We start from the raw sequence: 26,838 nt of genomic DNA, 5'->3' as shown, positions 1-26,838 counted from the left end.
GTTTATCTTATTATTAGTTCCCCATGAGGCCACTTTCACTAGCCCCCCACTCACACTGGGAACCTCTGCATTTGGAATCATTTTTCTGTTGAGTAGCTGCACACATGCCTTCTCCATCCATCTCATTTTGAAGAGGTCAGTTTGTCAACCATTACCACTGTACTCAGCTTCAGTGAAATCCATCCCTTTTACTCTTTCCTCCTCACAGAAATACTGTATCAACTTTCAATGTTACTGCTGGTGAATATGACTTGAGATATGTGGAGCCAGGAGAGCAAACCCTCACCATTGAAACCATCATCATACACCCACACTTCTCTACCAAGAAACCAATGGATTATGATATCGCTCTTTTGAAGATGGCTGGAGCTTTCCGTTTTGGTAAACATTCAAAGTTTACTCTGAATTGTCCATCCCATGTTCTCCAGAACTTAGGAACACAGCACAGTTCCTAAAGTATAAATTATGTAGCATGTGCCCAAGATTTCTGGATCATGGACTTTGAGACAGAAAATCGAGGTGGGGTTCCCCTACCTGAAACTCATTTTGCTTGTGACTTTAGAGATACAATTAAGTGGAGTCAAGAAAGAGTCTGTCTGTCTTTGATAAGAGACCCCTGGAGGTGCCAGAGACATCACAAGGCCTTGGGGGATCCACCTAGATGCCCATTGGTGAGTGACTTGTGGTGTCTCTCCCCCATGAATGAAACGAGCCCTGCCTTGCTCTTTTTCTTCAGATCAGTTTGTGGGGCCCATGTGTCTTCCAGAGCCAGGGGAACGATTTAAGCCTGGATTTATTTGTACAACCGCAGGCTGGGGCCGCTTGAATGAAAGTAAGAACTTCCGTGTTCTGCTCTTAATCTGATATCAGAACTTTCTGGTAGGTAATCAGAAAATAGAATTTTTAACCTATTTGTAAAAGACCGTGTGTAAACATTTTTAAAAATAGAGAATGCCATATTGTACTTAAAAATTCAAATCTTTCCAAAAGACACAAGCCTGAATGGGGCATCTTCAATGCAGGGAGGTGAAAGAATACCTTGCTGGGGTTCTGTGTTTTCTAGATGGCATCTCTCCGCAAGTCTTGCAGGAAGTGAACCTACCCATTTTGACCCAGGATGAGTGTATTACAGCTCTGTTGACCCTAGAGAAACCCATCAGTGGGCGGACCTTTCTCTGCACAGGCTTCCCAGATGGAGGAAGAGATGCATGTCAGGTAGGTGGGAGTGGTCGGGCTGACAGGTCCCAGACAGGGCTTCCCTCAGATTTGTCATCAGATAAGAGGCTGAAATAAGGCTATAGGAAAGACTAGACTCTGGGAAGAAGGATCAGGAGTGAGAAGGGAGGTCAAGTCAAAATAAAGGGACAATTTCCTTCACTGTTCACCTGAAATTATCACAGCATGTTTAATCAGCGACCTGGGTTTGATCCCTGGGTTGGAAAGATTCCCTGGAGAAGGGAAAGGCTACCCACTCCAGTACTCTGGCCTGGAGAATTCCATGGACTAGTCACTGTATAGTCCATGGGGTCCAAAGAGTCAGACATGACTGAGTGACTTTCACTTTCATACCTCAATACAAGATAAAAAGTTCAAAAAAAGAAAAAGCTTCAGGCTCCAGAAAGAGTATAAATCTGTTTAAAATATCAAAAGTATTCTTAATTATTAGTGACATCATAATGATATTTCCAATGTGTGTATGTTATCAAATACCTAGTTTCTAAACTTTTTGATGACTGTCAGTGATGTCTCTTGGTTATTTATTACCAATAAATAACTGATTTGAAAAGACAAAATTAAAGGGATAGTTTAAACAACCTGTTTTTAGCAAGGACTGTGATTTCAGAGGAGGTCTTGTGCTCTTTCCAAAAGACCAAACATTGAAGATGATGCCAACAATGAACTCAGAGTTCTCCAGCCTGAAGGACAGGTGGCTCCTTCCTACTTAGAGATTTCCAGTTTGTGTATAATGGGAGCTTTTCTTTCTCTCCGTCCCTCCTGCCGACCAGGAACTAAGGTCAATATGACTACTGGACAAAACTTCTCTGAGTCTGTAGGATGAGACAGGAGAGGGAAACAATGTGATGTCTGATGAGACAGGAGAGGGGAAGAAGGAGGTGGATTTGGTGGACTCCAGTGGTATTTCAGGAGCGAGTGTGAATTGTACTTGCCTGTTCTCTCAGGTCCTTGAGTCCAAAGTATTAGAAGCGAAGAAATTCATTGATCAATTTATTGACCTTTGTCTAGCATCTTTGTGGGACATAGACACTGACAACGATGGTAACAGAGATGGTAACAGAGATCTCTTCTCCCTACAGGGAGACTCAGGAGGTTCCCTCATGTGCCGGAATAAGAAAGGGACTTGGACTATGGCTGGTGTGACTTCCTGGGGTTTGGGCTGTGGTCGAGGCTGGAAAAACAATCTGCAGAAAGATGATCAAGGATCCCCTGGGATCTTCACAGATCTTACTAAAGTGCTTTCGTGGATCCACAAACACATCCGAATTGGTAATCAAGCCAAAACATAAGGTCAAGAAGCTAGGGAAGGAGAGAATATCAGCAGAGTCTAGGCAAGTCAAGACCATTGAGCAGACAGACTCTGCTTTCATTCTGAGTGTCTCACATAAGGATTGTGGTATTTACTGAGACCAAAAAAAGGACAAACTATGATTCGCACAGCATACAGCTATTCAATGAAACATGAGTACATCCATCCTAGACTTTGTCAAATTTGCATTTAATTGAAACTGTCTCAGCTGGTGATATGTTTCCACCACTTACTTCTCACTTACTGTGCTAGCAAGATTCAGCAAGCTGTAGCATGGATCAGTGGTTATCAACCAGGGGGAGTTTTGCCCCTTCAGGGGACAGTGACTGGAGACATTTTTGGTTGTCACAACAGGAGAGAGAGGAACCACTGGCGTCTAGTGGGTAGGGGGCCATGGATGCTGCTAAGTATCCTACAAGGCACAGGAGAGCACCCCCACTCCCACCCAGCAAAGAAGGATTCAGCCCCAAATGTTAATAATGCTGTGGCTGAGAAGGCCTGACCTAGAGCCAGGTACGGTAAATCTGAAAAGGCCAAGGTCTATATACATCCTTCTACTAGACTGACCAATGAGTTAATTGAAACTTCATTTTTTTGCCTCCAAATCCAACTTAACTGGTGGCTTCCAACCTCGATAGGACTTATAGTTCTTCCCAAAGGGGTTAATTCAAACTAGTTCAGGAAAAACTTGTGATTGTGTTCACGTTTATGGAACATTCGCAGGTATTTGAGTCCTCAGTTCAAGTCGTAGCTACCTCAGCAACTCTTTTGTGATTGTGGGTACATTATTTCCGTCTCTAGCCTCTCTCGTCATAAAAATTAGAAGAGTAGCCCAGATGACCTCTTCTTGCTTTGCGTAATCCCCAAGCCAATGAACACACTTAGAGAGTGAACCATTTTCTTAAAACACAAAGGCTCCTCTGCTGCTTTGTCAATTTATCCCTTCTGTTCTCTCCACAGATTATATTTTCATTAGTTGCAAACTGACTTAAAAACCTCTGCACTTTTGGGCCAGGGAGATGCTAACTTCTTGAAATATTGTTCAAGATACCACAAACCTTGAATCCCATCTTTCTTTTTCTTTCCCAGGGAAGCAGAGAAAGAGCTCCAGAGGTGGGTATTTTTCATCGCCTGCTCTTCTGGGAGCATGAATTAATCTCTACTATTTCTGAATATCAGTTCCCTTTATAATCAAAAGTCTTCCTCTGCAAGAGTTCTCCATACTCACTATGCATAAAAACACCACTTAGAGCACTTGGTCATTCATCCCCAGCCAGTGAGGGCACACCCTCATCAGCAGGAGCCCCACATTCCCTCCCAGTTCACTTCTTGTCAATCCAGAGCTCCAGCTCAATTCAACAAACAGTTGTCAAATTCTCAATTTGGATCTCAGACATGAGGGAGGAGGTGAAGTGGATAGTGGTCAGGTTTCTGAGCTCAGCTTGTTCAGAAAGCACAGGGAACTCACCCCAGGGTTACATTGCAAGTCTTCAGTGAATTCACTCTGATTTGGGGCAAGCTCCTTTCTACCTCTGAACCTGAGTCTCCTTATCTGAAAAGGAAGCAGTTTGGACCAGATGGTCTCAAAGGCATCTTTAGCTCAGCAGTTCTATGAGCCTGTGGAACCAACTCCAAAGAGCAAAGTGGGAAAAGAGTACCCTGAGAGCTCAGTGGAAAGAATGGCTGCTTCTAGGTGGAAAAAGGCAAAAAGACAAGGGAGGCTTTGGAGCACAGATATCTTTTAACCTGAACCTTAGAGAATAAAGGATGAATAAAATTTTGTCAGGTGGGGATGGGATACAGGTAAATAAAAATATTCCAGCTCAAGGAATCATTATTATCAGAAGACGGATACTAAAAGATGAAGACAGGAAAATTTAGGGTGTAATCTTGCCTGGAAAATCCCATGGACAGAGGAGCCTGGTGGGCTGCAGTCCATGGGGTCACTAAGAGTCAGACACAACTGAGTGACTTCACTTTCACTTTTCACTTTCATGCATTGGAGAAGGAAATGGCAACCCACTCCAGTGTTCTAGCCTGGAGAATCTCAGGGTCGGGGGAGCCTGGTGGGCTGCCGTCTATGGGGTCGCACAGAGTCAGACACGACTGAAGCGACTTAGCAGCAGCAGCAGAGACCCAGTAAGTCAAAGCAGCTAAAGTGTAGGATATGTGAGGGGTTTTATGAGAAAGAAGATTAAACATATAACTTGAGACCAAATTATGGAAACTTTGAACAGCAGTCAAAAAAATTTAGATTTTATTGAGTAATAGGAGTTGACTAATAGATAAATAGATTAGAGCTATACTGAATTGCTGTAAGAACTGTACATAGGGAATAAACTGGAGGAGAAATAATGCATAGTAGAATTATGAGATTATGCATTAGTTCAAGAGATAAGAAAATAAGGCTTGATTTAGGGCAATGGCCAGAGAATGAAAAGGAGGGCATAGAAATAGGATGAACTAGGACTGGATAGTCACTAAAGTTAAGGATGGTGAGAAAAAAGGAGTGGAGGATGACACCAAATCTCTGAGCATGAAAAGCTAAGAACACAAAAAGTATTCAAATCAGAAGTGGAAGCAGTTTTGCAGGCCCAAAGGAATTCTATTTGTAGCATGTTAAGTTTAAGAGGAAGAGACCTATGAGGGGGTTGAAAAATCAGAAGTTTAGGTAGAGATAATAATTAAAACTGAGAGTGTGAATGAACTAGGTCAGAAGGCTCATGTAGAGAGAAATGAAAACTCAGAGAACAAAACCTAGGAAATACCTTCATCTGCAGGGTGGATTACTGGGGTCAGAGAAAGAAGAGTAAAGGAGAAGAAATCATAGAATCTCAAAGTTACGCAAGATCTACAAGGAACAAAAAAGAATAAAGCGTCACAGAAGCCAAGACAGGAAAAGATTTCATGGAGAAAGGAAGCGTGCATGAAGAAGAGTCAAGGGGTCCCCATGTCTGCTTGTATTCTGGAGGGAGAGGGCTGCTGTGGCTAGCCATCACTGTTAGTCCTAATTCTCATGGCTTTCCCTCCCAGCCACTTGCAGTGAGCAGGACCGCGTGGTCAGAGCATCGGAGGGGGAGCTGCACTTCCCAGAAAGCCCCTTCCTATATTATGAGAGCAAGCAGTGAGTAGCCCCCGCTGCCACCCCTGCCCCAACTCCCACCTCCCGTATTTTTTTTTAACTTGTTTTATATCGGAATATAGCCGATTACTAATGTTGTGATCATTTCAGGTGGACAGCAAAGGGACTCAGCCATACGTATACATGTATCCATTCTCCCCCAAACTCCCTTCTCATCTAGGCTGCCACATAACATAGAACAGAGTTCCCTGTGCTTATATAATAAGACCTTGTTGGTTATTCATTTTAAATGTAGCAGTGTGTACATGTCCATCCCAAACTCCCTAACTATCCCTCTCCCCCATTCTCCCCCCACCACCCAGCAACCATAAGTTTGTTCTCTAAGTCTGTGAATCTGTTTTGTAAATAAGTTCATTTGTATCATTTCTTTTTAGATTCCACATATAAGGGATGTCATACAATATTCTTCTCTGACTTCACTCAGTATGACAGTCTCTGGGTCCATCCATGTTGCTGCAAATGGCATTTTTTCATTCTTTTCAATGGCTGAGTAATATTCCATCATAAATATGTACCGTATCTTCTTTATCCATTCCTTTGTTTCACCTCCAGTTTGACTCTGCCCCACTCATTGGACTGTGACAGCCACTTTCTACCGGAAAATAACACCCTCTCAATGTGTCTACCTGCAGACAGTGTGCCTGGACCCTGTTGGTACCAGAGGGAATGCATGTGCTCCTCAGTTTTTCTCACTTTGATGCAGAGTCTTGTGACCATAATTACCTGTCGATACATTCTTTAGAAGACACACTTATTGGTGAGTGGATTTTCACATTGTCAAATGCACACTATGCTATTACTTAACGGGGCCTGGTTATAATATGTCTAGCCCCAAGGCATTTATAAACAGCACACTTCCTGTCTCCACTGTTGAGACTTAGAATTGATGGTGCAAAGGAACGCAATCTGAGCCTGTGTGAGGGCTGGAAGGCCACAGTGCATTTCACTTACTGCCTTTGCTTCCCATGGAACCAGGCTTCCTAGACTCATTTGCCAGACCTGGTACCCAACGGGAGTAAAATGCAGATCTACAGCTGTGCCTCTCAGGGCCTCTCGGGCAGAATGCTGCTCTCCTGAGCGTGAAAATAACCTTTACCTGCATCATCCAGCTCAGAAGGAAGACAGCAACAGATAACCACAAGTAGGGGACAAAAGTTACTTATGTAAGAAACAGAAATGGAGGCGCATTCCTGTGGTTCTAAACTGGAGATGGTATGGCCTGTCCCCGCTTTCCCCCAGGAGACCTTTAACAATGTCTCAGGAGCAATTTTTGGCGGTCACAACTAGAGAGAATGTTGCAAAACAGTTTTGCAGCCAGGATGCTGCAAAACATCCTACAATGTGCAGAACAGCCTGAACACACAGAACGTTCCAGTTCAGAACATCAGTAGTGCCAAGGTTGAAAAGCCCTGATTCAGACAAACCTGCCCTGTCATGAATGTTCAGGAACCTGTAAGTCTTTTAATGGGTGCTGTTTTCTAGGCTCTGAGCAAAGACTCTTCTTTCTTATGTTGCAGCGAAATTCTGTGGAGAGAGACTGGCTTCATCAGTTCTTGTTGGCTCCAATGCTATAAGGCTGAGCTTCATCTCTGATAACACAGATTATGCCGTTGGGTTCAATCTCACCTATAAAGCTGTTAAACCAAACTACCTTCCTGGTAAAACTGTTTACTCCTATCATACACTATGCTGACCTTTTGCAGAAGTTGAGGCCCCATAGGAATTAGATGATGGGTAGGGGAACCACCCAAGGCCCACTGAGCTCCACAGCAAAGAAGAGCCCAAGGTCAGTGAGACACGGGGTACAGAGGCTCTTCGTGCAGTCTTGCAAATGCATGCTTGTTGCCCACCCACATGAGCCAAGAGAGCTTGATGACTTCTCCAGAACCAGTGCACAGACCTCCCCCTTCTTGATGGCTCTGCCTGAAGACTCAGTTCAGGCATCTTTCATGGGGGACACAAGGGTGAGAACAAAGAGGTCCCCTCTGTCCACGGTGATGCCACTGCTTGGACCTTCTCCTTTGTATTGCAGATTCTGGCTGCGACTCCTTAACGATCCTGTTTGAAGAAGGCCTCATACAGAGTCCTCACTATCCTGAAGACTACAGCAACATGGCCAGCTGCAACTGGGTCTTTCAAGCCCCCAAACATTATCTAGTTAAGGTACCCTTACTTGGCTGTGGATCTCCACAGAATCGCTTACATGGACACCATGAGGGCAGAGGCTTTTATCTGATGCATTTGCTGCTGTATTCCTTGTACCTAGAACCTAGCACCTGGCACACAAATCTCTTGATAAATACTTGATATCAGCCCGGTGTATTCTGTCCTGCAACTACCCGCACTTGCCACTAGATGGCAACTGTGCGCTTTCAGTTCAGTTCACTCGCTCACTCGTGTTGGACTCTGCGACCTCATAAACTGCAGCACAGCTGCTTCCCTGTCCATCACCAACTCCCGGAGCTGACTCAAACTCATGTCCAGACAGTCGGTGATGCCACCTAATCATCTCGTCCTCTGTCACCCCCTTCTCCTCTGGCCTTCAATCTTTCCCATCATTAGGGTCTTTTCAAATGAGTCAGTTCTTCACATCAGGTGACCAGAGTATTGAAGTTTCAGCTTCAGCATCAGTCCTTCCAAAGAATATTCAGGACTGATTTCCATTAGGATTGACTCATTGGGTCTGCTTGCAGTCCAAGGGTCTCTCAAGAGTCTTCTCCAACACCACAGTTCAAAAGCATCAATTCTTCGCTGCTCAACTTTCTTTATAGTCCAACTCGCACATCCATACATGACTACTGGAAAAACCATAGCTTTGACTAGACGGACCTTTGTTGGCAAAGTAATGTCTCCCCTTTTTAATATGCTATCTAGGTTGGTCATAGCTTTTCTTCCAAGGAGCATGCATCTTTTAATTTCATGGCTGCAGTCACCATCTGCAGTGATTTTGGAGCCCCCCAAAAATAGTTTCTCACTGTTTCCATTGTTTCTCCATCTATTTACCATGAAGTGATGGGACCGGATGCCATGATCTTAGTTTTCTGAATGTTGAGTTTTGTTGTTGTTGTTGTTTCTTTCTCTTTTTTCTTTCTTTCTTTTTTGTCTTTTTGAATGTTGAGTTTTAAGCCAACTTTTTCACTCCCCTCTTTCACTTTCATTAAGAGGCTCTTTAGTTCTTCGCTTTCTTCCATAAGCATGGTATCATCTGCATATCTGAGGTTACTGATATTTCTTGTGGCAATCTTGATTCCAGCTTGTGCTTCATGCAGCCCAGCATTTCCCATGATGTACTTTGCAAAAATTTTAAATAAGCAGGGTGACAAAATACAGCCTTGACGTACTCCTTTCCCTATTTGGAACCAGTCTGTTGTTCCATGTCCAGTTCTAACTGTTGCTTCTTGACCGGCATACAGATTTCTCAGGAGGCAGGTCAAGTGGTCTGGTATTGCCATCTCTTCAAGAAATTTCCAGTTTGTTGTGATCCACACAGGCAAAGGCTTGGGCATAGTCGATAAAGCATAAATAGATGTTTTTCTGGAACTCTCTTGCTTTTTTGATGAGGCAACAGATGTTGGCACTTTGATCTCTGGTTCCTCTGCCTTTCCTAAATCCAGCTTGAACATCTGGAAGTTCACGGTTCATGTATTGTTGAAGCCTGGCTTGGAGAATTTTGAGCATTACTTTACTAGCGTGTGAGATGAGTGCAATTGTGTGATAGTTTGAGCATTCTTTGGCATTACTTTTCTTTGGGGTTGGAATGAAAACTGACCTTTTCCAGTCCTGTGGCCACTGCTGAGTTTTCCAAATTTTTCTGGTTTATTGAGTGCATCACTTTCACAGCATCATCTTTTAGATTTGAAATAGCTCAACTGGAATTCCATCACCTCCACTAGCTTTGTTCGTAGTGATACTTCCTAAGGCCCACTTGACTTCACATTCCAGGATGACTGGCTCTAGGTCAGTGATCACACCATTGTGGCTATCTGGGTCATAAAGATTTTTTTTGTATAGTTCTTCTGTGTATTCTTGCCACCTCTTCTTAATATCTTCTGCTTTTGTTAGGTCCATACCATTTCTGTCCTTTATTGTGCCCATCTTTGCATGAAATCTTCCCTTGGTATCTCTAATTTTCTTGAAGAGATCTCTAATCTTTCCCATTCTATTGTTTACCTCTATTTCTTTGCATTGATCACTGAGGAAGGCTTTCTTATCTCTCCTTGCTATTCTTTAGAACTCTGCATTCAAATGGGTATTTTTTTCCTTTTCTCCTTTGCCTTTCGCTTCTCTTCTTTTCACAGCTATTTGTAAGGCCTCCTCAGACAACAATTTTGCCTTTTTCTTTTCTTTTTCTTGGAGATGATCTTGATCCTTGTCTCCTGTACAATGTCACAAAGCTCCATCCATAGTTCTTCAGGCACTCTATCAGATCTAATCCCTTGCATCTATTTGTCACTTCCACTGTAAAAATCATAAGGGATTTGATTTAGGTCATACCTAAATGGTCTAGTGGTTTTCCCCACTTTCTTCAATTTAAATCTGAATTTTGCAATAAGGAGTTCATGATCTGAGCCACAGTCAGCTCCTGGTCTTATTTTTGCTGACTGTATAGGGCTTCTCCATCTTTGGCTGCAAAGAATATAATCAATCAGATTTTGGTGTTGGCCATCTGGTGATGTCCATGTGTAGAGTCTTCTCTTGCATTTTTGGAAGAGGGTGTTTGCCATGGCCAATGTGTTCTCTTGGCAAAACCCTGTTAGCCTTTGCCCTGCTTCATTTTGTACTCCAAGGCCAAATTTGCCTGTTACTCCAGGTATCTCTTGAGTTCCTACTTTTGCATTCCAGTCCCCTATAATGAGAAGGACATCTTTTTTGGGTGTTAGTTCTAAAAGGTCGTGTAGGTCTTCATAGAACCGTTCAACTTCAGCTTCTTCAGCGTTACTGGTTGGGGCCTAGACTTGGATTACTGTGATATTGAATGGTTTGTCTTGGAAACGAACAGAGATCATTCTTTCATTTTTGAGATCAGAGGCAACTGTGTTCTTTACTTTTTGCCATTTTGTCCAACTGTGCACTTTACTTTTTGTTGTTTTTGAGTTGCAGAGGCAACTGTGCACTTTACTTTTTGTTGAAAAGCTGCCTTTACCTTTGTACCAGGTTAACTTGTTCCATCAATGTCTAGTCCTTTCAAGAAATAAGCATTTCTTCCTTATTAATTAAACTGTTACCAAACACGCTGTGGGATGTAGATAACAAAAGTGCAGTGCAGAACAGGTTCAGGGACTAGCATAATGTGTCGCAGGAGGGGTGACAGAAGGCGAGGCTGAGATCAAAGCGTGGAGGGCTTTAAATGTCAGGATACAGAAAGTATTCAGCCTTCGGCGGCGGTGTTTCGGCCTTCTGTTTGCATGCTTGTTCAATTAACACTGGTATGCTGTCTGCAGACATGCCTTCAGGTAGATGGTACTGCAGTCAGGGGAAGGGTGGAATTAGCATTTACTTAGAACATTTTCTCTTTAGTTATTGAAAGCAAGAAAGTATATGAAGGAGACAAAGTAGATTATAAAACAATGGGGAAGCAGCAAGGGTGAACAAGACCTTGAAGTGCTTGTATATTTGCGGCTGAAAGAAAAAGATCTGACCTAGGAAAAACCAAATTGGTGCAGTGTTATGACAGTCCAGAGAAGAGAGATTTTAAAACAAAAAACAAAACAAGGAGGTATGGCCAATAGCTTGAATTTCCCACACAAAGTTAGAATTTGAAGAGAAGGAGGACTCCTCCCTTCCTTGGCTCCCCTTCCTCTCCCTCCCTCCACCACCTCTTCTCTTGATACATCTTGATCTCCTTCCCTCTTTTCTCTCTTCCTTCCACAGAGAAACCATTGTACAGCTCTGAAACCTTTTGTTCTTTTCAAACGTGCTTTTAAATGTTAACAAAGTAAAAAGACAGAACTTTTTTAAAACATAAGGAGGACCAAGCGCATTATCCAGTCCCCACATCACCCCTCATAAAGAAGGTAGAATAATTGAGATGGACAATTGAAAGGAGGTGGAGGTGGTGGCATCTGAAAGGTCAGGTGAGGTCAGATGTCAGTAGTACAACGAGATCACACAGGTTTTAAATGTGAAAAGACACAGAGGAAGTACGGCAAATGTAGCTGTTGTCTTCCCAAAAGTTCCTGAAACCCAAGCGGAGTCAGGCAGACAGTTCAAGAAGCAGTGGGATTAAGGGAAGCTATATAGTGGCAGGGCTTCCCTCGTAGCTCAGTTGGTAAAGAATCTGCCTACAATGCAGGAGACCCGGGTTTGATCCCTGGGTTGGGAAGATCCCCTGGAGAAGGGCATGGCAACCCACTCCAGTATTCTTGCCTGGAGAATCCCCTGGACAGAGGAGCCTGGCAGGCTACAGTCCATAGGGTCGCAAGAGTCAGACACGACTTAGTGACTAGACCACCACCACCTTATAGTGACCAAGGAGAAAAGATTAAGTGTGAGCATATTTCCAAAAAGAGGAAGAAGACAAAATTTAGTTGAGAGTCTAAACGTACAAGAGCTAGAAGTGATTCAAAACCACCTGTGCAGCCAGTACGCTGAGTGCTGCGTCAGTGAAAAGCTGCGCTCACATCCGCCAGCGGCAGCATCGCCCTGCAGGACCCATTTGAGACAGTTATTTGTAAGCTGGTGTGACAGGTCATGACTATGTGCACACCATTTGACTCAAAGGGAAAAGAGTCTATTTTTATTATTCATCATAAGTTTTATTGCTCTGCATGTTCTGTTCACCAACTTTGAACATTTTAAATTCTAAATTTTAAATATTATTGATATTAAACAAAACAGCTTTGTTGTTATTGCTCAGTCGCTAAGTCATGTCCAACTTTTTGCAGCTCCATGGACTGCAGCACAGCAATCTTCCCTGTCCTTCACTATCTCCTGGAGTTTGCTCAGACTCGTGTTCACTGAGTCAGTGATGCTATCTAACCATCTCGGCCTCTGCAACCCCCTCACTTTAAAAAATATTTTTAACTTTCTTTAAGTTATTTATTATAGGGATTATAGATCCCCTGTGTGGGAAATTTCTGGTTTAAAAAAGATTTATGTAATTTTCCTCCTTTTTTAAAACCTCTTTCCATAAGACAGAATGGTCAGAGTAACTGAAAGTATCTGTTTCCAGAAAGAATTCCAGGAAGGATTTAAGAAATGTTTGAGTGAATCCTATTTCTGACATGTCTCCTTGATCCCATGTTTGGTGACCATGAATCATCATTTGGTTCCATTTTTGTCCCAGACATACAGGCCTCTGTGTCTTTTGCCGAGTGTTTAGGATCCATTGAATCCCCATCACATGCGTGTATAAAATCTAGACTGCTACCCCATCATTTCTATCTCCCACTGCTCCTCTCTTTAAACTCAATTGGTTAGGGATATCAGATTGCTTGAACATTGTTCTTTGAAGTTTCTTTGCTCCTCTAAGGAGGCAGCTGGGGAGCTCAAATATTTGCGCGTTTTCCCACACTTTTGGCCCATAGTGGGGTGCTTACATGTTTCGAGAGGTTTGGGAGCCTGTGGTTTAGCATCTTTTCCTAAGTACTATAACTCATTCACGAATGCCCGTTACCTTTCTCATCTTGCTCCAGAGCAAGCTGAACAACTGAAATTCTTCTGCTTGATCAAAATCAGTTAATGTATTCATATTGTCAGCTCTAAATGTAAAGTGGAGCCTTCTCAGCTTTCATTTCAGGACCTAAACATAGACGAAAATGGAGACTGCACTTCCGACTATGTGAGCGTGCACAGGGATGTAGAAAGGAAGAAAGAAATAGGTTTGTGCAGAGGCTCCGTATCAATCTAGAGGGGTGGGATGGGGAGGGGATGGGAGGGAGGTTCAAAAGGGAGGGGATATATGCATACCTGTGGCTGATTCATGTTGAGGTGTGACATAAAACAACAAAATTCTGGAAAGCAATTATCCTTCAATTAAAAAATAAATACATTTTAAAAAACAAACAAAGAAATAGGCTTGTGTTCCCTGGGAGCCTCCAGTTTGCATCTGGATCTGGTCCTTCTTGGGAATCCTTTTAGGGAATAAATGGGATGTGGCTCAGTGTTCCTTTCCCTGCATCATCTCCATCCTTCCCTGTGCTCTCATCACCTGTCTTCCTTCTCCCCAGTTGTGGGGGCAGGCATGGGACGAGGGTGGGGAGAGCTTCAAAGAAAATCAGAGAACCATTTGAATGGAAGGCCCACGTAGACTAGGGGTCAGAGGGGAAAGTGCCATTGAAATAAGCCCTGTGGCTGGAATCTGTTCTCTTAGTGGCATTCCCAATGAGGGTATTTGGGAGGTAAACAGAATTGAAATGTTAGCAGGGTTAAATATGTAGTACAAAGAAGCAGTCTGCCTTTTCCAATTTGAAGATGAATTGTGACATCCACCGGAAAAGTTTATTTCTTAACAGTTACCTGAAGGACAATCTTTTTTCTTCTATCCACTGCCATGTCTGTTTGCTGGGCCCTTGACCCTGTCGTGGCTGGGCTGGGCTTGAAGCAGTTCGGCTGTGTGGCTTTGTTGTCCCCACCCCCGTGGTAAGCATCACCAGGGTAATGTCCATCAGCTTCCAGTCCAATGAAAACACGACCTTCAGAGGCTTCCAGGCTACAGTGTCCTTCATTCATGAAACAGGTAAGAGGACGGAGGTACCAACTCCGAGTCTCATCCTCCTGATGTGGTAAATAGAGCAAGCTTTAGAGCTCGGCCTGGGTACAGTCAACTCTTTATTCACCGAATCTGTGAACCCTGAACCACTGCTCCTGGGGTAATGCGGAGGAGCTAGATTCCTATCAGCCTCTGGTTTTGTTTGTATTTCTGTTTCAGGTCACCTTATTTAATGTACATTGCTGATTCATTAACACTGAACTCACTCACCGCCAATACCACTGTAACCTGTGCCTGAACAAAGCTTATCCATCACAGATATTTTCTCTGTAAGGCATGACCCAGCCTTTTTGCACTTAGGAACACTAGATGGCACTGGAGCACTATGTTTAGGGCCATTTCAACCACCAAAAAAAAGCACAAAAATGCAGAGACGCGTACTAGTGACTATCAAAGAGTGAAGCAAGTCAGAAAGAGAAAAACAAATATCATATATTAATGTATATAAGGGGAATCTAGAGAATGGTACAGATTATCTTATTTGCAAAGCAGAAATAGTGACATAGATGGAGAAAACAGATGTATGAATACCAAGAAGGAAAGGGGGATGGGGTGGGATGAATTGGGAGATTGGGATTGACATATACACACCATTGATACTATGAATAAACTAGATAACTAATTGAGAACCTACTGTGTAGCACAGGGAACTCTACTCAATGCTCTGTGATGACCTAAACAGAAAGGAAATCCAAAAAAGAAGAAATATATATGTGTTCAGTTCAGTTCAGTCACTCAGTTGTGTCCGACTATTTGTGACCCCATGAACTGCAGCACGCCAGGCCTCCCTGTCCATCACCAACTCCTGGAGTTTACTCAAACTCATGTCCATTGAGTTGGTGATGCCATCCAACCATCTCATCCTCTGTCATCCCTTTCTGCTCCTGCCTTCAATCTTTCCCAGCATCAGGGTCTTTTCCAATGAGTCAGCTCTTCGCATCAGGTGGCCAAAGTATTGGAGTTTCACCTTCAACATCAGTCCTTCCAATGCATATTCAGGACTGATTTCCTTTAGGATGGATTGGTTGGATCTCCTTGCTGTCCAAGGGACTCTCAAGAGTCTTCTCCAACACCACAGTTCAAAAGTGTCAATTCTTCGGTGCTCAGTTTTCTTCATAGTCCAACTCTCACATATATGTGTATGTATATATATTATAGATAGATATAGATAGCCGATTCACTTTGCTGTACAGCAGAAACTAGTACAACACTGTAAAGCAACTATAATGCAATAAAAATTCATTTAAAAATAAGTAAAACATTTTTAAAAAGTAAATAATTAAGGTGATAGAAACAGCAGCATGCCTGAAAATGAAAAAATAAAAGTACAGAAATACAAAAAGCAAGACAAAACAGAAAGTGGTGCTAGCAGAACCATGAAAGCACACTTGTTTACACTGCGAGAGCTGAAATAAGACAACGGAGTGTGGCTGAGACCTCAGCCAGGACACGTGCTACAAATAACTCAAGTTTTTCACGCTCTGCACATGTCCATGAATGACTGAAAGTACCAGGAGGATTGGTTTTGAATTAACAAATCAATGTTAGCAAGTAGGTGAATTTGAAAATTCGGAATCTACAAAGAATGAAGATCAACTGTATGTCTGAATGTTGGCCTTTCCTTACTAGCTGTGTGACCTAAGTGTCCCCTAAGATTCGTCCTCCTCAGTCTTATTATGGGAGAGTAATAAACACATGGTGAGAATGTAGTAAGGATTAAATCAGACAAGATATGGTTGGTCAGAAGCCAGGGTGTGTGACACACGAGGGAGGCTCAGAGACATGGAGTATTGTCACTGACCCCTGGTCCCTGGACACCAGAAGATTCAGCTTCCTTCCAAGCTCTCTCACCCATGAGCACTCTGTCCAAATCCTAGAAAGCTAGTTACTGGCTTCTCAAGATGTTCATTCTTTTAAGTGATAAATAGCTGCTTATGGCAAACCCAGGTTATAGTTAAAACACTCCACTTTCCAGTTCAAATACCCATAAAATCCAACTGACGAGATGCCCCCAGAATTCTAACAATAATAATTTTCTGATAAATCCTAAACGCTGACCTTGTTTGCATGATCTGAGCAATTGTATTATGCTTATACCCAGATTTTAACATCTCTGGATTAGAGAATGAATCCGTGTTTCTGGAGACATGGAATGCACCACCTGAAGAATCCAGTGATTCTGGTAAGCTATTTTGGAGAACATGACCATGAGAAGCGCATGCAGTGTATTAGTCCAGGGTTCAACCAAGAACCCCCAAAAGATAATATTGGAATTCTCATATCCAGTATCTAAGGACACGTTTCATGACCTTATTTGGAGACAGTGTGTTTACAGAGGCAATCAAGTTAAAATGATATCATTAGTATGGGCCCTAATCCAATATGACTGATATCCTTATTAAAGGGGTAATTTGGAGAGAGAGACTTGCACATATGGAGAAGGCCATGTGGACATGAAGGCAGAGACTGGAGTGATGCGTCTTTTACGAACCAAAGGATGCTGAAGATGGCCAGCAAAATGCCAGAAGCTAGAGGAGAGGCCTGGAGCAGGCTATCCATCATTATCATCTTCATCCTCAGAAGGACTCAACCTTCCCAACACCTTCATCTCAGACCTCTAGGCTCCAGAACTGTGACGCAATAAATTTTTATCTAAGTCACCCTGTCTGTGATATTTTATTATGGTAGATCTAGCAAGTTAATTCGCCAGGAACTGGCTTACAGGATTTGGGGGCTGACTAAGCAAGTCTACTTATAAGGCAGGCAGGCAGAAAGGGAAGATCACAGGACGCTGGAATTTCACAGATGTGGGCTGAGGCCATTCTCCACAAGCTGAGTTTCTTCTCTCTTTTGGGGAGCCTTCTGTGTTAAGGCCTTTCCAACTAATGATGTCAGGCCCACTCAGACAATCCAAGACAGTCTTCCTTACCTAAAGTCAACTGATTAGGGACTTTAATTACATCTGCAAAATCCCTTCATAGCAACATCTAGACTAATGTTTTATTGAATAACTGGAGGCTGTAGCCTGGCCAAGCTGCCACATCAAAAAAGCCGTCACACAGAGCTGGATGGGATGCGGTCACTGTCCCTTTGCTCAAAGCAGCACTGAAATCACAGAATCAAATTCCCAATCCAAGTGATTCATTCAGTAGGGTTGGGTAAATAGTTGGCCAGATCTGATCTGACTTACAAGATCCATCCGCTGCAAAGAGAGTGAGTGAACTGCTATGTCTGTATGCAGGTAAGCATTGAGAAGCTGGGCTTTCTCTTTTCCTTGTTTCCTCTGTAACATCACTGACACCCACGTGTGGCATCCAGGTCCCTGTGGGAAAAGTGATGAGGGGGCAGTAGAGGCTGAGGGTAAGGGAACTTTCCAATTGCCATTTTGATATTTTGTCTAAAGAAAAATCACCTTATTTTTAACTAAAATTTTTAAAATTATCTGACACATGGAGCACAGAAAAACAGAGTGTGGTATGTGAGTATTTCTTTTAGTGAGGAGGGATAGAAGCAGTCTGAATTTTCTGGGTTTTGTTTTTTGGCTTCTTGGACTGGCATGAGTCATAGAAACCCCGGGTGGAACCTCTTTGTGGTGTGTCTGCAGCGGTTCCTGCTCTTGGCCACCAGGGGGAGATATAGTCAACAAAGTCTTCTCTCAGCCTGAACTACACAGGATATCTGCCAAGGAGTCTCATTACTACTCTCCGCTAGATTTTATTCATCATTTTATTCCCAGCACCTATCACAGTGCTCAGGACACAGGAAATGCCAAATAAATATTTGATGAATAAAAGTAAATAATCCACAAATAGCTCCAGTAAGGGAGGCTTTCCTGATTCCCTCTCACTGAACTCCCACCTACATTTAGGGGTTTCTTCCCTTATACAAATACACAAAAACTTACAAAGGATAAGATAAAGAGTTTACATGTGTCCTGTTTTAAATAGCACACCTAAACTGGATTGCATAAGTCGTCCAATAAGCTATTTTGTCTTTCACTTTTATTTTGAAAATTTCCAAATCTACAGAACAGATGGAAGAATAATACAATGAACTCCTGTATATATTCCTCAACTGCTGACATTCTGTCACGTTGTCTTGATACGGTGCCCTGATTTGGTGTCCTCTTCAGATAAATCTCTGTACCAGAGCCCAGGGCGGGGGGGAGATAGGTACAGAGAACTACATAGGTACTAACCTAGATATCGTAAAGGGATTTATATCCTAATAATGAAAGTTATAGGTACAGAGAGAGAGTGCTTGTGTGCTCATTCATACCCGACTCTTTGCAACCCCATGAACTATAGTCTACCAGGCTCCTCTGTCCATGGAGTTTTCCAGCAAGCACAGTGGAGTGGGTTGCCATTTCCTATGCCAAGGAATAGAGTTGCTGCTGCTAAGTTGCTTCAGTCGTGTCCGACCCTATGCGACCCCATAGACGGCAGCCCACCAGGCTGCCCGGTCCCTGGGATTCTCCAGGCAAGAACACTGGAGTGATTTGCCATTTCCTTCTCCAGTGCACAAAAGTGAAAGTGAAGTCGCTCAGTCGTGTCCGACTCCTAGCAACCCCATGGACTGCAGCCTACCAGGCTCCTCTGCCCATGGGATTTTCCAGGCAAGAGTACTGCAGTGGGTTGCTATGTAAAACTAAAAGCATTCAAAACTAATAGATGGTGTTAGATGTCAGGATGGCAGTTATGCTTTGGAGGCATAGTGACTGGACTGGACTCCTGAAGTGTCCTTAGAGATTCTAATAGCCTAAATCTTGATCTGGGTTCCAGCTGTACTTCTTAGAAATTCATTTAAAGTGTTTTATTATTTGAGTATTTTTCTGTGTGGATGTTACTTTAATAAAGTTGACAAAGTGAAAGAAAGTGAAGTCACTCAGTCGTGTCCGACTCTTTATGACGCCATGGACTATAGCCTACCAGGCTCCTCCATCTATGGGATTTTCCAGGCAAGAGTACTGGAGTGGGTTGCTGTAAAGTTGACAACAAATTGGGAAATGTGCACCAAAAACCACAATACAAGAAAATCCTGAATACCAGAAAATACAAGAAATAACTTCTGAGAAAATTAGGACACTGCTGTTTGGGGCTATTTGATGAAGAAAAATAGGATGTGAAATTTATTCCATACACTGTGGGGAACCTTGGATTGTTATAATCAGGGGAGTGATATAATCAAAACAAGCACTCTTCGATGGTTAATTTGGGAGTGAGAGGACAGGGAAAGATTAACCCCAGGGAGAGTAGTCCAGGTGAGCAATGTTGAAGATCCAAGCCCAAAGACAAAAGATGGATTCAAGATATATTGTGAATATAGGATCTAAAGTATTTGGAGACTTGATAAGTGGTACCAAAAAAAACAGGCAAGAGTGAGCTTGATATTTTACTCTTGGGTAAAACATCATTTCTAGTTATATATAAGTTATACGTGTGTGTGTGTGTGTGTGTGTGTATGTGTTTGTATATATATATATATATAACTTCTAGAATTCAATAAGCATTTCTCATTATTTCCAGGTATCATTAGAGTTCCCAGTCCAAGGGAGATGCTCAGACCTGGATTTGATGGTGAGGAGGTTTCATGGGTAGCTAAGTTGTGTCTCGCTGGCCCCCTTCCAGGTGGGCTTTGCAGCACCACTCTCTCTCCCCCTTTCCAGGTCCCTTCCCAACCAGACTGTGGGAGGCAGGAGGCCATGGTCAGTTCTTGGCCATAGCAGGTCAGTGTGCAGATTGCCACCGAGCATTGCTGGGAAGACCAGGTAGTCACCCTTGATCGTTGCTTCACCAATACGTAAGTACACCTGGGGAATGGAGCATGGTGGAAGTGCGTGGTTTAACTTGACTGATCATTAATTTTTCAGCTACCATCTCTGACATCCACTAGGGTCTGCTGCTGCTTTCCCATTCACCACCATCACAGGCAATCTGCTTCCCCAACAGAACTTGAGTTCCCAAGTGCTTGGGAAATTTCTGCCCCTTCACACTATTTCACACTAAAATATGCTTCTAGTATATTTAAACTAAACAGGAGGCTGGTTTTTGGAGATATATTTTATTATACCTCTCTTCCTAAGATCTTTAGACCAGAAATGAATATTGAATTTTTTGAAATACTTTTAGCATCTATTGTAATGACTAAGTGATTCTCTCCTTTGACTTATTAGTATATTAAATCTATGTTAATAGATTTCCTAAGGGCTTCCCTGGTGGCTCATATGGTAAAGAGCTGGCCTGCAAAGCAGGAGACTTGGGTTTGATCCCTGGATCTGGAAGTTCTCCTGAAGAAGGAAATGGCAACCCACTCCAGTATTCTTGCCTGGAGAATCCCATGGACGGAGGAGCCTGGCAGACATAATGTTCCTACAGTTCTGAATCCCACTTGGACATGATACATTCATCTTTCAATGTACTGTTGGGCTCTGTTACTGATGTTTCATTCAGATTTTTGCATCAACTTCATAATTGAAATTGACTTACAGTGGAGGTTCTCAAAATGTGGTCTGGAGACCGATGGGGATCTCCAAGATCCTTTTAGGGGGTCTGCAAGGTCAAAATGCTATTCATAGTAATTGCTGTTCAGTTGCTAAGTTGTGTCCAGCTCTTTGCCACCCTGTAAACTGCAGCATGCCAGGCGTCCCTGTAATGCACTGTCTCCTGGAGTTTGCTCAAACTTATGTCCACTGAGTCAGTAATGCCATCCAACCATCTCATCCTTTGTCACCCTCTTCTCCTCCTGCCCTCAACCTTTCCCAGCATTCCCTGGTGGCTCAGATGGTAAATAATCTGCCTGCAGTGCAGGAGACCCGTGTTCAATCCCTGGGTTGGGAAGATCCCCTGGAGAAGGCAATGGCTACCCACTTCAGTATCTTTGCCTGGAGAATTCCATGGACAGAGGAGCCTGGAAGGCTACAGTCCATGGCTTCACAAAGAGTCAGACATGACTGAGGACCTAACACTTTCATAGTAATGTTAAGACATATTATCCCCTTTCACTCCCATTCTCTCAGGAATGTGTCATAGAGTTTTCTAGAGACTACATAACGTGTGATATCTCAACAGACTGCATGTAAAAAGCAGATAGGAAGTTCCATCTGTCTTCTGTTTAGCCAGACATTAAACAGTTTTGAAGAAATGGGAAACAATGCCAGTTTAATGTATATTTTTTTTTGTTTTGGAAGATTTGGTTATTTGAATACATGTTATTTATGTTAATACCTAATAGTTCTATTGTGGTTATCTTAAAAAAGGCATAATTTAAACAATTTCTGCTTTAATTTCTAACATGTTAACTATTGATAAATATTACTTCCATAAACAAAAGCTCTTTAGGATTTTCAGTGATATTTTTCAAAGTGTAAAGGTGACCTGAGTCTGAAACTTTTGAGAACCACTGGCTATACTTTTCTATCATCTGCCTTTGTCAGATTTTGGTATCACCATTCTTTGTGAAAAGAACTGGAGAACACTCCTTTGATTTAACTGAGGTATAATCGACATGTAACATATTAGTTTCAGGTGTACCATATAATGGTTTGATATTTGTATTTTTGCAAAATGATCTCTGCAGTAAGTGTGGTCAATTTCCACCACCTCGCATAGTTGCAATTGTTGTTCCTTGTGATGAAAACTTTTAAGATCTACTCTTTTAGCAACTTTCTCTTAGAGCTTTCCTTCTTGCTCTATGCTTTGCATAAACTTACAACTGGAGAATAATAAATAATGATGTCATGTGATTAAATATACTAGCCATCTACTCCTTGAAGATGTCAACAGTAACTTTCTCAATTTCTTTCCTGGTTACTAGTTTTTAGGTTTAAAAATGTCACCTTCACTCAATTTTGATCATTTATCATCTAGTAACAGCTATAACACTCAAATTTTCCTACTAATTGCTTTGTGTTGTACAAAATATTTCCCCATAATACCTTGTGATATTTTCTACTTTCCCAATTTTGGATATTTTCAAAATCTTAAAAAAAATTAGACTAGCCTAGTATCTTGTCATTTTATAGAAATTTTATTTTTATTTCAGAAAACTGTTAGTTTGGTAATCAACCTATTTCCTCTGGTTGCACCCTCTTGAGTCTCTTCAGCTGACCCAGACAGGCAGGCTAACCAGGGCCTTGAGACCGTGGCTCTGAGTTATTTCCTGCAGATGATGAACATGCATAGCTATAACCATTAGAATGAAGCTGCAAGTCTTGATTATGCTCCTGTTAGAGCTCTTAACTCATCAAATGATGTCAAACAGACTGCTTCATGTTCCTGAGCCCTAGGATCATCTATATACATAGAGAAGAGAGCAGTCTCTAGAGCCTCGCTGGGCTTCTGGAAGGACTGGCTGCTGCCTTTACTGCAGTGGTCAAGATGGTGGCCTTGCTTTCCCTCTGATTCTAGGGCTCCTTGGAGAGCCACCTCCCAACCCCAGATTTTTTAAATATGTATATATTTATTTCACTATGCTGGGTCTTAGTTGTGGCACGTGAACTCAGTCGTGGCACGTGAGATCTAGTTCCTTGACCAGGGAGTAAACCCGGGCTCCCTGCATTGGGAGCATGGTTTCTGAGCCATTGAACCACCAGTTCAGTTCAGTTCAGTTCAGTCACTCAGTCGTGTCCCACTCTTTGCAACCCCATGAATCATAGCACGCCAGGCCTCCCTGTCCATCACCAACTCCCGGAGTTCACTCAGACTCACGTCCATGGAGTCAGTGATGCCATCCAGCCGTCTCATCCTCTGTTGTCCCCTTCTCCTCCTGCCCCCAATCCCTCCCAGCATCAGAGTCTTTTCCAGTGAGTCAACTCTTCACATGAGGTGGCTAAAGGGAAGTCCCCTAACCCCATATTTTCTTAATGAGGCCATATCTGTGATTTTTTTAATTATTATTTTAATTGGAGGATAATTACTTTACAATATTGTGATGGTTTTTGCCTTACATCAACAAGAGTCAGCCACGGGTACACTTGTGTCCCCCCATTCTGAACCCCCCTCCCACCTCCCTCTCCACCCTATCCCTCTGGGTTGGCCCAGAGCATTGGCTTTGGATTCCCTGCTTCATGTATCCGACTTGCATTGGTCATCTATTTTACATAAAAATATGAAACGCTTCACAAATTTGTGTGTCAGCCTTGCACAGAAGCCATGCTAATCTTCTCTGTTTCATTCCAGGTTTAGTATATGTGCTGCCGAAGCAAGCACCGTATCTGTGATTTCTTTTCTTCTCACTTTCTAGTTCCCTGGGTGGTGAAAGCAAGCATCCATGATTTCCCCTCAGGTAAGAGACCTTGGCGCCTCCCTTCTCTCCAGCCCGCCTGGCCACCAGCGTCACTGTGACTGCCGCAGCCCCACAGATCGTGGGCCTCCCACAGCATTGACCAGAGGTTGGTCATTCATAGATGTATCTGGCCCAGAGTACAGGGTTTGGACTGAGTCTCCCTTCTCTTTATAAAGAGAGAAACAGGATTTAAGAGCCAATTCCAAGTTTGTCAGCTATGTCTGGCTTCACAGTTGAGGCCCTCTTCCTCTCCTGGGAACCCTCTACTGCCACAGGCCAGCTTTCCCTTGTTTCCCGCCCTGCAAGAACAAGCTACAGTCATTTAGGAATCCCTCCCTGACGCCCTTGTCTGCCTGGAGCCACGCGGGCACTTACAAGGGGCAGTCTGACAGCATCCCATATGGTGACCAGGTGCCCTCACTTCATGCTGTTTCCTCTTCAGGGGGAGTTCAAGCACTCAGGCTCCATGAGCCTCCCTTCTTCCATGGGCTTATTTACCACTTCTTTTGTATTATTAGAAAAGGTCCGTCACCTAACTCACAAGCTACCCTGCCTCCTGCGGCACCCCGCGGACTACCACTTGGTACCACCGCAGCCGGTAGACTTGCTTCACTTGAATCACCACCTTCTTCCAGCCCGAGTGCCTGTGAGAGGAGATGGGCAGCTGCTTCCAGCGTGGGGCACAGCCACAGGATGGGGGCCCCCATCCAGGTCTGCGATCAGCCTCACACGACTGTCCCGGGAACCTTCCATCCCCACAGCCCTTCACAGACTCCTGACTTGCACACCTGCTCTCAGCATCTCTCACACTGCCCCTGACTTGTGAACAGGTGAGGACCCTTACCCAGTGTTCACGAAAAGAAACTGAGGCTGATAAAGTTGAAGTGACAGAGTCAGACAACTGCAGAGACAGAGCCTGCACTAGACTCAGCTTAAGCCCAGCCATCCTTGCAACGGCCCTGCTTTGGGACAAATTCCACACTGCTCTGGTGCTGTGCCACCCTTCCCACCCCACAGTTGATCCCTTGTTCATTCATTATTTTCCATGGTCATGTGCAAGTCTTCACTGAGCGCCATCTTTTTGCCAGACTCTCAGTTCGGCTCTGGAGACACCAAAGCAAATAAAACAACCCGTGATTTCTAGCATAGGGTTTACGAAGGGTGTGCCGCTGTCCTCAGTACAAGGTGATAAACACTGCGACATACGTGAGAACTGTGTTCAGAGGGAACAAAGAGAAGGGAGTGATTTCCTAGAGCTATCAGGGAAGGCTTAACTAAGGATTAGACACTTACGCTGGGTCTTAAAAGAACCAGAAGATATTTAGGGAAACAGAAGGGAAGGCTTTCCATTCAGAGGGACTGGCATGAACAAGGGATCAGAAAGGCTGCGCAGAGGGATAGTCAGGGCAAAGGGGGCAGTCATGAATCTGGTGCTTTGACAGGGGGAATTGAGTGGAGATTACCTTAAATTACAGCCTGAGTTCGAGTTGTAAAGGGTCTTATGTTGGTGCTAAAAATGTTAGACTCTATCTTGTAGCCAACAGATGGGAACTGTTGCCCTTCTAGCACAGGGGGGAAAGAAGACCTGTACTAAAGAAAAACTACTCTGACAGAAGAGAAGATGCATAGATGTCAGAGCCCAAATAAAATATGCTGAGGACTACAAGGGTGACAACAAGGAAAAAGTAGTTTCAAAAAACATTGTGTCCACAGATTCAATAAGATTTGATGACCAATAATGCTTAAAATGGAGGAAAGAAAAAGTCACACACATATGCAAATAACTTCCAGGTACCTGACTCAAGTGATTGCGTAGATAAAAGCTAATAGGTTTTTACCCCTAGTGCCACCCAGGAAGCTCAAACCATAATAATAGTTGACATTTAGTCCTTACTCTGGGCCAAACCCTTTATGTGCATATAATCCTTTCAGTAAACCTGAGAAATTGGTCTTATTCTTAACCCTAATTTTACAGATGAAGAGACCAAAGCTCAGTGATCAATTTCTTTGCTCCAGTAAGTGGCCTAATAGAGATTCCAAGCCAGGACTGTCTGAAATCAGAACTTGGTGCTCCTAACCACTACACTATACTGCCTCTGCATGTGCTCTTGGCCCAAAAAAGAAATATCATAGCAGAAGCAGATGTGGGGAGGGTGTAAGGGGTACAGATGAATTAAGTTTGTATTAGGTAACTTTAGAGATACTTGTGGGATGTCCAGCTACAGATGTCTAGGGATTAGGAAAACAGCCAGGGGTGATGTGATTTGAGAGGTGGCAGATATGAGTGAGGATGAGGGTTGCAGCCTTGGAAAAGGCTATTTTCAGAGAAAAAGGAGCAAAGGGAGAGAGAAGCTGAGGAAAGGTTGAAGGAGTGAGCAGAAGGGGTGGGGGAGAAGCAGGACAGAGCATGGAAGCTGGGGAGAGAGCTTGAAAGTGAAAGTGAAGTTGCGCAGTCGTGTCCGATTCTCTGCGACCCCATGGACCTCAGCCTACCAGGCTCCTCCATCCATGGGATTTTCCAGGCAAGAGTACTTAGGTTTCAAGAAAAAGGATGGTCAATAATGTAAAATGCTGGACAAAATCTAGTCCTGTAAGAATGGGGAAAGAGGTCTTTTGATTTGGCCATTGGCAGCTCGTGGGTAATCTCAGTAAGTCAAGATTCCATGGTCTGATGGCTCAAGAAGGAGAATAAACAGGAGCGGACAAAGAAGCCACAAGAGAGATAGACTTCCCTTTCTGAAGAATGGTCTCCAAGTACCGTGGCTAGTCTCTGAGCTGCTGATGCTCCTGGCTTCAGGATTCACAGATGTAGACTAATACACCAGCATGATCCTGACAGTCATTTATTTCTCAGCCTTAGTCTTCGAAGGGACTGTATTAAAATCATGTAGTAGGCCCTCTTTCTTATTCTCACAGCCATCACTTCTTATAAATGTTTCGGGTAATATAGTTTTCTTTGACAGCTTGCCAAGAAACATCACACACCTTTTAATTCACACAGCAGAATCCTCTTTCCCTTTGTCTTTACAAATAAAATGCCCAAATACCACCTAAAAATATATTCTGCCATTTTTTTCCTAGACATTAATTGACCTTAACAAAGAGATTTCTTGCCTTCAAGGTGGAGAGAAGTCCAACAAGTTACTGCAGCTCAGCATC

At 43.2% G+C, this 26,838-nt stretch overlaps 1 protein-coding gene and 1 non-coding gene across 3 annotated transcripts in view; one reads left to right on the top strand and one right to left on the bottom strand.

Moving 5' to 3' along the window:
• Positions 1 to 20,242, top strand: part of OVCH2 (ovochymase 2) — a 91,787-nt gene extending 71,545 nt beyond the window's left edge. Inside the window, exons 4-17 of one of the 2 annotated variants that reach the window (XM_044929472.2) lie at positions 209 to 381; positions 737 to 832; positions 1,064 to 1,215; positions 2,316 to 2,505; positions 3,635 to 3,658; positions 5,579 to 5,669; positions 6,320 to 6,444; positions 7,205 to 7,345; positions 7,720 to 7,850; positions 13,414 to 13,507; positions 14,233 to 14,364; positions 16,499 to 16,579; positions 19,923 to 19,973; positions 20,063 to 20,242. In XM_044929472.2, coding sequence (XP_044785407.2) covers positions 209 to 381; positions 737 to 832; positions 1,064 to 1,215; positions 2,316 to 2,505; positions 3,635 to 3,658; positions 5,579 to 5,669; positions 6,320 to 6,444; positions 7,205 to 7,345; positions 7,720 to 7,850; positions 13,414 to 13,507; positions 14,233 to 14,364; positions 16,499 to 16,579; positions 19,923 to 19,973; positions 20,063 to 20,178 — 1,597 coding nt within the window. In that variant the 3' untranslated portion in view covers positions 20,179 to 20,242. Of the gene's footprint in view, positions 1 to 208; positions 382 to 736; positions 833 to 1,063; positions 1,216 to 2,315; positions 2,506 to 3,634; positions 3,659 to 5,578; positions 5,670 to 6,319; positions 6,445 to 7,204; positions 7,346 to 7,719; positions 7,851 to 13,413; positions 13,782 to 14,232; positions 14,365 to 16,498; positions 16,580 to 19,922; positions 19,974 to 20,062 lie in introns of those variants that run through there. The other variant, XM_045162937.1, reaches the window with a different exon arrangement.
• A 3,254-nt stretch (positions 20,243 to 23,496) lies between these two features.
• Positions 23,497 to 23,603, bottom strand: LOC112579771. Its single transcript, XR_003104105.3, has one exon. It is a non-coding gene; the product is annotated as a U6 spliceosomal RNA (small nuclear RNA).
• Positions 23,604 to 26,838: the final 3,235 nt, after the last annotated feature.

This window comes from Bubalus bubalis, chromosome 16 (genome assembly GCF_019923935.1).
Source record: "Bubalus bubalis isolate 160015118507 breed Murrah chromosome 16, NDDB_SH_1, whole genome shotgun sequence".
NCBI classification, from domain to species: Eukaryota; Metazoa; Chordata; class Mammalia; order Artiodactyla; family Bovidae; genus Bubalus; species Bubalus bubalis.
The sequence above is the reverse complement of the archived record's forward strand: the minus strand, read 5'-3'. Positions and strand labels throughout refer to the sequence as shown.